The sequence below is a fragment of the Heptranchias perlo genome, chromosome 3, assembly GCF_035084215.1.
Source record: "Heptranchias perlo isolate sHepPer1 chromosome 3, sHepPer1.hap1, whole genome shotgun sequence".
In the NCBI taxonomy this organism is placed as follows: Eukaryota; Metazoa; Chordata; class Chondrichthyes; order Hexanchiformes; family Hexanchidae; genus Heptranchias; species Heptranchias perlo.
The window spans coordinates 118,156,080-118,168,548 of record NC_090327.1 but is presented as its reverse complement, the minus strand read 5'-3'; the positions used below and the strand labels follow the sequence as shown (position 1 = coordinate 118,168,548).

General features: G+C 41.5%; 1 protein-coding gene across 2 annotated transcripts in view; it reads right to left on the bottom strand.

Annotated features, from left to right (window-relative positions):
- Positions 1 to 281: 281 nt before the first annotated feature.
- Positions 282 to 12,469, bottom strand: part of abhd5a (abhydrolase domain containing 5a) — a 33,032-nt gene continuing 20,844 nt past the window's right edge. For both annotated transcript variants that reach the window (XM_067981710.1, XM_067981711.1), the window contains exons 5-7: positions 9,094 to 9,208; positions 4,034 to 4,220; positions 282 to 1,377 (exon numbers count right to left, since the gene is read on the bottom strand). In XM_067981710.1, coding sequence (XP_067837811.1) covers positions 1,288 to 1,377; positions 4,034 to 4,220; positions 9,094 to 9,208 — 392 coding nt within the window. In that variant the 3' untranslated portion in view covers positions 282 to 1,287. The remainder of the gene's footprint in view (positions 1,378 to 4,033; positions 4,221 to 9,093; positions 9,209 to 12,469) is intronic.

Sequence of the window (12,469 nt, the reverse complement as noted above, 5' to 3'; positions counted from 1 at the left end):
TGCTGAAATATCATTAAACTACCAGTTACAAACACTACAAATCAATGTACCAATCCAACTAGCTTGTTGTAACTTCTGTGGATGGGGACTGAGCAGTAATGGGTAACTACAATTTTAGACTAACGATAGAAAGACTTGCACTGACATAGAATCTCATCACATCTCTCAGAATGTCTCAGAGTGTTTCACACATTAAATTACTTTTTTTTGGAGTGCAGTGACTGTAGTTATGTGAGCAAACAACATAGAGAAAATGAACAGAATACTAGTGCGAAGCAATCTTTAAAAATAATCAGTCATCTAAGATGTGTTTAAGTGCCAATTTCAGTTAACAACATTTTTTCAACAGCATTCACATTTTCAATCAAAACAAAAATCTTTGTTCCTAATCACTTTGAACTAAAATGATACAAACATTATATTAAATAATTGTTATGATATATTGGTATTAATATTGCACAATTAAATATTTTTATAGTCGAGGTAATCAAAAGTAATACTTGGTATAGTAATACTAAAAAGGTTCACAGAAATTTTTTAACGAAGATGGAAGGTATTGATATAAGTCTTATTTGGATTTCTAAGTTTCAAAAAGAATTCTTCATTAAATTTGGCTTCTAGTGCTAAACTAATGTAGCTTATATTGACTATCTTGTTTGCATTTATTACATTTTGAATTAAAAAATGCAGAAGTTAGTCAATGGTACTGCAGATATCCAGTATTCTCTGATTGTTAACATACAGTACTGCAGTATCCAGTATTCTCTGATTGTTAACATACAGTACTGCAGTGATCCAGTGTTCTCTGATTGTTAACATACAGTACTGCAGTGATCCAGTGTTCTCTGATTATCAGTCTACAGTACTGCAGATATCCGGTTTTCTCTGATTAGTCTACCGTACTGCAGATATCCAGTATTCTCTGATTGTTAACATACAGTACAGCAGATATCTAGTATTGTCTGATTGTTAATGTACATTACTGCAGATATCCAGCATTGTCTGATTATTAGTCTACAGTACTGCAGATATCCAGTATTCTGATAGTTAGGCTACAGTACTGCAGATATCCAGTATGGTCTGATTGTTAATGTACAGTACTGCAGATATCCAGTATTGTCTGATTGTTAATGTACAGTACTACAGGTATCCAGTACTATCCGATTGTTAATGTACAGTACTGCAGATATCCAGTATTGTCTGATTGTTAATGTACAGTACTGCAGATATCCAGTATTGCCTGATTGTTAATTAACAGTACTGCAGATTTCCAGTATTGCCTGACTATTAGTCGACAGTACTGCAGATATCCAGTACTGTCTGATTGAAGTCTTCTGGTTGATCAGCATACACATAATGGCCAGCACCTCGAATGGCCTATAAAGCAAAGCAAAAAAAAAAGTACAAATGTGTTAATGTTGACAAAGTATGTTGAATAATTAGTAGTTTTGACGCTTAATACAATTTTACATAAAGGTTATTATGTTTTATGGTCTTTTTTAACATTCTTGCCATGGATTATTTGATGTTTATATGTTAGATCACTCTTGTGGGTGAATCACAACACTCCAAACCTTTGAGAGTGTCTATCTTTCCCGGCTGCATATAGTGACACCACTATTCCTGGCCAGAATGGAGATGATTGGGTAATTTCCCCCGTCAATCATACCTGGAGACCGCAGTGCTGTAAGTGACTGAGATTGATTTTAAGCACATAATTTGCATGTAACTATCCTCCATTCACTGCATTTTGCTGGAGAAATAATCAATTTGTAATATGTAACTATCCACCACTCACTGCACTTTGCTGGAGAAATCACCCTGCTTTTATCGGGCGACATTGCTTAGTTTCAGTCATGAGTTCTGGTGGCTGTAATTCGAAAAGCCTCTTTTTAAATAGACTCTGTAGACTGTTTGCTGATGTGCGCTGTTTAAACAGACTCTGTTTGCTGAGTAAATACACTATGTTTGCTGTGACTCCTGCCATAAGACCCGCCCTGCCTTCGACTCACTGACTGACACAGTGGTATCAATAGATACACTGGGGAAAAATCAGTGTATCTATTGACACCACTGTGTCAGTCAATGAGTCGGAGGCAGAGGGGGACTTATGGCAGGAGTCACAGCAAACAATCTATTATACAGCAAACAAAGTATATTTACTCAGCAAACAAGGTCTGATGTGATGCTCTACCGCATTCAAAGTCTGGAGTGAGATCTTATGGAGGCATAGGATGCCCACTATCTAAAAGCAATTACGAGGCAGGGTTTGCTATTAGTTTCCTAGACACATTACCAAAAGCTTACCTATAACTCAAGCTAAAAATAGATGCTCTCAGATATATGGAAAATTGGGACTTGCCCAGGAGATTGATTTAAAATATGAAAGCTGAAATAAACTACAGTAAGAAGGTTTGAAAAGTTCCAAACATAACAATAGTGTACCTCAGATGCAGATAGTGTACCTCAGATATTGACAGCATTACTCAGATATTGATAGTGTATTTCAGATATTGATAGTCTCTCAGATATTGATAATGTACTTCAGATATTGATAGTCTATCTCAGATATTGATAATGTAGCTCAGATATTGATAGCGTACTTCAGATATTGATCGTCCATCTCAAATATTAATCAGGTACTTCAAATATTGATGTGTACCTCATATACTGATAGTTATAAGAAATGTGTCCTTAAAAATAGTGTATTAAATCACACTGCAGAACTCTGAGAAAACCCACAGGTTTAAAACAAGAGTTCTGGGAAGTTCAGACAGCACTGTTTGAACAAAGGACTTTTAGAATTGGCAGATTATTCGAATTAAAAGCTGGAACTAAAATGTTCAGATTGCCACTGTCGCCTCACTCGGCAGCTACGTTTTCTGAAGAGATAAGGTATACATGAAAGTATTCCCGAAGAAGGCTGTTTGTAACTAAAATTATTGTGATGTATGGTGATAGATTAGAATTACATCCTTTTTTTCTAACAAGTTTAAGAGAACGTAAAACATCAAACAAACAACCAGGCTGACCTTGGTTGGCTGATTAAAACTTGACCATGAAAAGTTCCTAACATGTGTCTGTCAAAATGAATCTCACTTAAAAAGTGAATCACTGTGACCAATCACCTTGGGGGTTGGTTACCTAAAACATAGGTCGCAAAAAGGACCGTACTTTGTCAAATTTTATTTTAAAAATTGGCTTTTTCACACTGACAAAGAGAAGGTTGAGAGAAAAGTAGAAGTCACAGAAGGAAACGAAGAGAAGTCAGATGAGATCACAAGAAATCTGGCAAAATTCAGAGTAGCCCACAAAGCAAGTCTTCTAATTGAGAAAATGTCAAGAGGGTGACTGCAAAAAGTTTAAGAAGTATTGTCAGATATAGACAAATGTTTATCACTTGTACATAAGAGTTAAGTCTCTGAGAACAGAGAAACTAAAGTTAGCGCCTTATATGTGTCCACAGAAGGGCAAGATTAGATGAACAGATCAGAGAATTGGGCGCAGAGGTCAGTGCAGAGTCTTTCCACTAAAGAAGTCAAGCAAATAGACCTAAAATTTCTACACGGTAATTTTGCAAGGCTTGTTTCAGGCAGAGCGCCAAACCACCTGAGTGCCAGCTGGAAAAAACAACATAAATGAAGAAAAATGGGCCAGAGGTGACCTAAAAAAAACCTACCTTTACATGAATTCCCATTTATTTCCCAATCCTTGGGCGCCTAGTTGTCAAGAACGTGATTAAGAATGGACGCTCTGCAAGCAAGAACGTTGGGAAGTGGCATGCTGGATGACTCTCCCACATTTTATTATTGTAACAAACTTCTTGCTTGTTTCAGGTGGGATCTTCCTGTGTTTGCCCTCCCACCCGCCGAAAACCACCGAAAATGCATGTCGACCACAAATGGGACAGAGAACCAGTGTCACAAGTCTCTGTTGTCTTTTTCCAGTCCATTATGCCCAATGAACTGGTGGGCTCAAAAACTGACCCCAGTGTGTGTAGATCTTGAATGAAAATCCAGTATTATTTACTTACTTTTATGTTGACGGAGGATTTTGGTCTTAGTGCTTTGATCAGGTTTCCGGAGTTGCCATCAATGCAAGAGCGTGCTCCATAAATCACTGTGATGGTGATGTCCTCTGGCATCTGATTAATCCTCTGAAGCATTGGCTGTTTAGCCCAACCATAAGGTATGGTCATGTTCTTGAAAGCAGTTTCACCACTAAAAATATGGGGAAAAGAAAATCTTTTAAGGTGATCCTTCAATTTTCTTTCCATTCCCTGATGCAACCCAATTCAACTGGGGTAGATTGCAAGGTCTACAACACTTTACAATGGCCATCGTATGATTGACTATCAAAAGGAATTTGAATGGAGTGTGGCGTTCTACAGATTTATCCCACTGCTGAGATAGAACAACTTAATGCGGAGAGAGCTTTAACAGCTCCATCAGCATTTGAACGAAAAATTGTCAAAACTTAAACAATTGAGGAAAGCGTATCAGTGATTGAGTTTCCTAAGTCATTACAATGCCACTGAAACACAATTCCATGATTTTCCATTTGGTGTCATCTTTTTATTTGAGATCCAAGCAACAAATTTCAATATTATCAATTTAAGCATTGTGAGTGTGACCAATTACAATGATTGCCATTTGAAGAGTTGTTTTTAAATTTCATCAGAAAAGCCTCACAAAACAACGAGCAATTCTTTCATTCACAGTGCTACTTCTTTAAGACACAAGCAGTTCCAATATGCTTTCCAAACCCGCAAATGTGGTGTGTGGCTTCATCACTATGGTGTGTTTATCGGAATCCAGCTAGTCTAAAGAACAGGGTAGTAGTAATCATCAGCTCAAAGTCAAGTCAAAATGACAGTAGTTCATCCGTAAACACAAAATCTGAATTAACCTAAAATCCTTTCCATAGTACTTAGTGTCAGCCTTGGCTCAGTGGTAGAACGCTTGCCTCGGAGTCTGAAGGTGTGGCTTCAAGCCCCATTCCAGGGACTTGAGCACAAAATCTAGGCTGACACTCCAGTGCATTACCGAGGAAGTGCTGCAATGTCAGAGGTGATGTCTTTCGCGCAAGACTTTAAACTGAGGCCCTTCAGTTTGCCTTCTCAGGTAGATGTAAAAGACCCTACAGCACTATTTCAAAGAAGAGCACAGGAGTTCTCACCAATGTCCTGGCCAATGTTTATCCCTCAACCCACATCACTAAAACAGATTATTCAGTCAATATCTTATTGCAGTTTGTGGAACCTTGCTGTGCGCAAAATTAGCTGCCACGTTTCCTACATTATAACAGTGACTACGCTTCAAAATTATTTCATTGATTGTAAAGCACTTTTGGAGTCCTGAGGTTGTGGAAGGCGCTATATAAAGCAAGTTCTTTCTTTCTTTAATATATATTCTAGCTTAATATATATACTTAAGAAGAGAATTTATTGGCCATTTCAATTTCTAATAATGTGTAACTACAGTACGAGGAAAGTTGTTTCATTACATCGCAATGGATACCAGTCAGCATTCTGAGAGTTCCACGTTTTCAAAAATTTAGCTTTGAACCTTTTGCAAATGAAGACAAGCACAACAGTAATGTTACTGTGAAATACAAAGCTAGAATTTGGTGCTACAGAAAAATATCTTACAGTTTCTATGCTCATTTGAATATCTGTCATTATCTGTCAAAAACTTTGCTTAAAAATGTCCAACACATATTTTAGCTGTCTGGTGGGATAATAATTATATATTTTCCCATTAAAGAGATGGGTATGAATTTTAAATAAACATAACATTGACCATATTAGCTCGGGTCTGACTCCAAAATAACATAACCTCATGGTTCAGAGCCGTAGATGGGAGGAGACGTCAACTATTTTAGTGCAGATAAATCACAGTAAGAAATAATTAGGAGCATTTTATATAAGTATATGGAAGTTTAGCACCCCTCTTCCCTGTTTTAGGTTGGATACTTTTTTGATTGGTTGGCAAGCCTAGTATTTTGAGTTGCATAGAAAGGGATCGATCATCCAATGCTTGGATACTGAGCTATAGAGTTTGTTTTTGTGGCGCCTGAACTCAAACAATAATAATGGTTCCCGTTTGAAAATTTCAATGAGTTAATCCGGAAGTGTTCAGGTCAAGTCTCGGAAATATGTTAAAGAGCTTTTTCAGGTGGATGAATAATGCAATACTGTTCACGTGGGTTGAAATCGGAATTGATGCAGCAAACATTGGTCATTGCGGTGTATTCTAATTAGAGAACCAGCAAATTTTGGAGCTAAGTTAGCAACGGTGCGATTGGCACGCCAGACGGCAAAATTTATGCCGATATCCTCGATCTCACCAGTGCAGGAAATTCTGGGCCGTAATGATTTTAGTTGCACATAGGAATGGTACAGAGAAAATGATGCTGATGGAAGTGCAGTTGGTGGGGAGTCAAAGATGCTGCTGGGAGGAAGGAATCACACTGTACCAACATAGAGTTCTTTTAAAGATATACTTAATCCCTGTATTTTGTGATTTCTCAGCAATATCACCTTCCTGAGCCTTTGTATTTAACAGCTAATGAATGAAAGATCTAGTTATTATGAAAATATTAGGACCACCGTGGATGCTATTTTCACAACCCTAAACTAGCCTCAGTACATACAAGTATTTCTGGATTGCAAGTCAGAAATTCCCGAGCAGAATATCACTTTAAAATGGAGGTTTCAGCATTTTGGACATCAAGGCTAGTAACATCACGACTTACACTAACTGCACACATTTGTTGATGTTTCCTTTTCTTTATTCGTTCATGGGATGTGGGCGTTGCTGGCGAGGCCGGCATTTAATGCCCATCTCTAATTGCCCTTGAGAAGGTGGTGGTGAGCTGTCTTCTTGAACTGCTGCAGTCTGTGTGGTGAAGGTTCTCCCACGGTGCTGTTAGGAAGGGAGTTCCAGGATTTTGACCCAGCGACGATGAAGGAACGGCGATATATTTCCAAGTCGGGATGGTGTGTGACTTGGAGGGGAACGTGCAGGTGGTGTTGTTTCTATGTGCCTGCTGCTTTTGTCCTTCTAGGTGGTAGAGGTCGCGGGTTAGGGAGGTGCTGTCGAAGAAGCCTTGGCGAGTTGCTGCAGTGCATCCTGTGGATGTTATACACTGCAGCCACTGTGCGCTGGTGGTGAAGGGAGTGAATGTTTAGGGTGGTGGATGGAGTGCCAATCAAGCGGGCTGCTTTGTCCTGGATGGTGTTGAGCTTCTTGAGTGTTGTTGGAGCTGCACTCATCCAGGCAAGTGGAGAGTATTCCATCACACTCCTGACTTGTGCCTTGTAGATGGTGAAAAGGCTTTGAGGAGTCAGGTGGTGAGTCACTCACCGCAGAATACCCAGCCTCTGACCTGCTCTTGTAGCCACAGTATTTATATGGCTGGTCCAGTTGGTGATACCCAGGATGTTGACGGTGGCGGATTCGGCGATGGTAATACCGTTGAATGTCAAGGGGAGGTGGTTAGACACGCTCTTGTTGGAGATGGTCATTGCCTGGCACTTGTCTGGCGCGAATGTTACTTGCCACTTATCAGCCCAAGCCTGGATGTTGTCCAGGTCTTGCTGCATGCGGGCATGGACTGCTTCATTATCTGAGGGGTTCCGAATGGAACTGAACACTGTGCAATCATCAGCAAACATCCCCATTTCTGACCTTATGATGGACGGAAGGTCATTGATGAAGCAGCTGAAGATGATTGGGCCTAGGACACTCCCCTGTGGAACTCCTGCAGCAATGTCCTGGGGCTGAGATGATTGGCCTCCAACTACCATCTTCCTTTGTGCTAGGTATGACTCCAGCCACTGGAGAGTTTTCCCCCTGATTCCCATTGACTTCAATTTTACTAGGGCTCCTTGGTGCCACACTCGGTCAGATGCTGCCTTGATGTCAAGGGCAGTCATTCTCACCTCACCTCTGGAATTCAGCTCTTTTTTTCCATGTTTGGACCAAGGCTGTAATGAGGTCTAGAGCCGAGTGGTCCTGGCGGAACCCAAACTGAGCATCGGTGAGCAGGTTATTGGTGAGTAAGTGCCGCTTGATAACACTGTCGACAACACCTTCCATTACTTTGCTGATGATTGAGAGTAGACTGATGGGGCGGTAATTGGCCGGATTGGATTTGTCCTGCTTTTTGTGAACAGGACATACCTGGGCAATTTTCCACATTGTCGGGTAGATGCCAATGTTGTAGCTGTACTGGAACAGTTTAGCTAGAGACGCAGCTAGTTCTGGAGCACAAGTCTTCAGCAATACAGCCGGGATGTTGTCGGGGCCCATAGCCTTTGCTGTATCTAGTGCACTCAGCCGTTTCTTGATATCACGTGGAGTGAATCAAATTGTCTGAAGACTGGCTTCTGTGATGGTGGGAATATCGGGAGGAGGCCGAGATGGATCATCCACTTGGCACTTCTGGCTGAAGATGGTTGCAAACGCTTCAGCCTTGTCTTTTGCACTCACATGCTGGACTCCGCCATCATTGAGGTTGGGGATGTTTACAGAGCCTCCTCCCATTAGTTGTTCAATTGTCCACCACCATTCACGACTGGATGTGGCAGGACTGCAGAGTTTTGATCTGATCCGTTGGTTGTGGAATTGCTTAGCTCTGTCTATAGCATGTTGTTTCCGCTGATAAGCATGCATGTAGTCCTGAGTTGTAGCTTCACCAGGTTGGCACCTCATTTTTCGGTACACCTGGTGCTGCTCCTGGCATGCTCTTCTACACTCCTCATTGAACCAGGGTTGATCCCCTGGCTTGTTAGTAATGGTAGAGTGAGGAATATGCTGGGCCATGAGGTTACAGATTGTGCTGGAATACAATTCTGCTGCTGCTGATGGCCCACAGCGCCTCATGGATGCCCAGTTTTGAGCTGCTAGATCTGTTCTGAATCTATCCCATTTAGCACGGTGAGCTTGGTTTACTCTGGAGAAGGTGATTTGAACTAACTAATCACTCCATATTGGTTGCATTCAAAACATATGTGATGAAACTCTGGGAAATTATCATGCTGAAAAAAAATGAACTAAAAAAAGCAGCAGAGTTAATTTCGGTGCTCACCTGGGAGTTTGTGCATTGCAGTGATAAATGTATTCTGTGACAGTATTTTCATCTTCGCACACAGAGGAGAACTTTTGCTTGAAGTCAGGCCTTAATCGCTGAACTAGAATTGGACCTGTGATAAATATAAGGAACATTGCAGCACTGAATGAACTTTAATTTACAAAGTCTAGTTTCTTCATTTTTGCAGCTAAATGAAATCAGCTGATTATCAGTTTCTAATTTTGCTGTTGTTAGTCAAGGGGGATTTTACAATTCGAAGAATTTTTATAGAAAGACTTGCTTTTATATAGCTTCTTTCGCCACCTCAGTACATCCCAAAGCGTTTACAGCCTATTAAGTACTTTTTGAAGTGTGGTCACTGTTGTAATGCAGGAAACATGGTAGCCAATTTGTGTACAACAAACAGCAATGAATTAAATGACCAGATCATTTGTTTTTTTAGTGATGTTTGGTAGAGGAATAAATATTGGCCAAGACACCGGGGTGAGCTCCCCTGCTCTTCTTCGAAATAGTGCCATGGGATCTTTTACGTCCACCTGAGAGAGCAGATGGGGCCTCGATTTAACATCTCATCCAAAAGACGGCACGTCTGACGGTGCAGCACTCCCTCAGTACTGCACTGGGAGTGTCAGCTTAGATTTTGTGCTCAAGTCTCTGGAGTGGGACTTGAACCCACAATCTTCTGACTCAAAGGCAACAGTGCTACCCACTGAGCCACAGCTGACGCATATGGAGCAGATTAACTGGTCATTCATGTCATTTGGGCTATCATGTTTGCCTACAAAAGCAGTGACTACACTTCAAAAAAGTAACTGATTGGCTGTGAAGCATTTTAGGACATCCTGAGGCTGCGAGAGGCAAGTTCTTTCTTTCTATGGTGCTATGAATTGTAAAAGCCTTTGAATAACAACAGTATAATTAGAAAATGAGGGAGTGAAACTGGTGTCCGTCAGTAGTGTGAAACGGGCTCATGGCGAATCGACACAGAATTGCAGGAGGTGTCAGGATGATGATGGGCAAGCCAGGGTCAGCAAATAGTAGGCACCAGGCCCTGGCCTGATGCTTGACCACCGTGGCAGAATAGGAGCTAAGCAGGCAAAGTACAAAGTACCACTTTGCTTGGTTAGAGGCCACGAAGTGGGGGTGTATGAATGGATGAAACAGTGGGTATACTCTATGAGCATGGGAACACACAAATTACTTGTTTCATAAGAAAAAAAGCGTGGAGAAGAGATTTGGGAAGCCACTAGGGCAGACACAAGGGATTCCCACAGACAGAAGACACAAGCAACGGGGGAGAGAAGCCAGCAGTTAAGATCTCAAAGAGCAGCAGTGTAGCAGGAGCATCAACAGGATGAGAAAATCTGGACAATTGGGGCACAGATGAGGCCTCATCACAGCACGGGAATGCATGTGGCAAGCAGGGGATGATAACACATTTTCCAACTTCCCATGAGTAACACCAGGGGAGATCTACTACAAGAATCTTGTATCTGCCACGTGTCTGTCCCCGTCACATTTCAGTCGTCCAACTTTGTCACACATGCAAACTCTTGTGTCATACTTGCACCTGATTAGGTAGAGGACGTAGCGACGAAAATTGCAAAGGAACACAAGAAATAGGAGCAGGAGTAGGAGTAGGCCATCTGGCCTCTCGAGCCTGCTCCGCCATTCAATAAGATCACGGTTGATCTTCGACCTCAAGTCCACTTTCTTGCTCAATCCCCATATCCCTTGATTCCCCTAGAGTCCAAAAATCTATCCACCTCCATAGTCCTCTGGGGTAGAGAATTCCAAAGATTCACAACCCTCTGAGTGAAGAAATTCCTCCTCATCTCAGTCCTAAATGGCCGACCCCTTATCCTGAGAATATGTCCCCTGGTTCTGGACTCTCCAGCCAGGGGAAACATCCTCTCAGCATCTACCCAGTCAAACCCCCTCAGAATCTTATATGTTTCAATGAGATCACCTCTCATTTTTCTAAACTCCAGAAAGTATAGGCCCAATCTACTGAATCTTTCCTCAAAGGAGAACCCTCTCATCCCAGGAATCAATTACGAATTACGAAATTACGAATCAAGATGCATCAAAGGGAGGTACAAAAACGACCAATCAAGAACCAACAGTCAGCAAACAGCTACCAATAAAACAAGCAAGAAGAATATTATTAGCACTAAAACCCGGAGAAGCTACACGTACTGGAACAACTTGGCTATGGGAGTGGCTAGTTCTGGGGCATAGCACTTCCGCACTGTAGCCAAGGTGTTGTCAGGGCTCACAGACACTTTTTAATGTCATCTGCAATGAACTGAATTGGCCAGACTAATGGTGGGGGCCCTGGGAGGAGGCCGAGCAGGACTGTCCTGTTGGCACTTCTGGCTGAAGATGCAAACACTTCATCCTTGCCTCTTGCGTTCATTTGGGGAGGCAGAGAAAATCTAAGTTGGAAGGCACAGTAAGTTGTGCAGATGGGAGCAGCAAGTTACAAAGGGACATAGGCAGATTAAGTGAGTGGACAAAGCTATGGCAAATGGAGTTCACTGTGGGGAAGTATGAGGTCATCCACTTTGGATCCAAGAAAGACAATTCTGAGTATTTTATAAATGGTGAGAAACTAGGAGCTGTGGAGGAGCATTTGTGTCCATGTATACAAATTACTAAAAGCTAGTGCACAGGTAAAAAAAAGTAATCAAAAAGGCTAACGGAATGTTGGCCTTTATCTCAAAGGGGGCTGGAATACAAAGGGGAAGAAGTTATGCTTCAGTTATACAGAGCCTTGGTCAGACTACATCTAGAGTATTGCATTTAATTTTGAGCACCATATCTCAGGAAGGATATATTGGCCTTAGAGGGGGTGCAGCACAGGTTTACCAGAGTGATACCGGGGCTAAAAGGGTTAATTTATGAGGACAGATTGCATAAACTCCGCTTGAGAATAAAACATTGTGGAGTGATCTAATCAAAGTGTTTAAAATGAGAAAAAGGATTCGATGGGGTAGATAAAAAGAAACTCTTTCTTCTGGTAGGGGAATCTAGAATAAGGGGGCATAATCTTAAAATTAAAGCCAGGCCATTCAGGAGTGAAATCAGAAAGCACTCCTTCACAAACAAGGACAGTAGAAGTCTGGAATGCTCTTCTCCCAAAAGGCTGTGGATGATGCGTCAATTGAGATTTTCAAGACTGAGGTCGGTAGATTTTGTAAGGTAAGGGTATCAAGGAATATGGAACAAATGCACGTAAATGGGGTTGAGATACAGATCAGCCATGATCTAACTGAATGGCAGAACAGGCTCGAGGGGCTGAATGACCTACTCCTGTACCTGTGTAACCTTTCCCAAGGAGGATGAATGGACTGAGTAGAGTCCCTGGTAA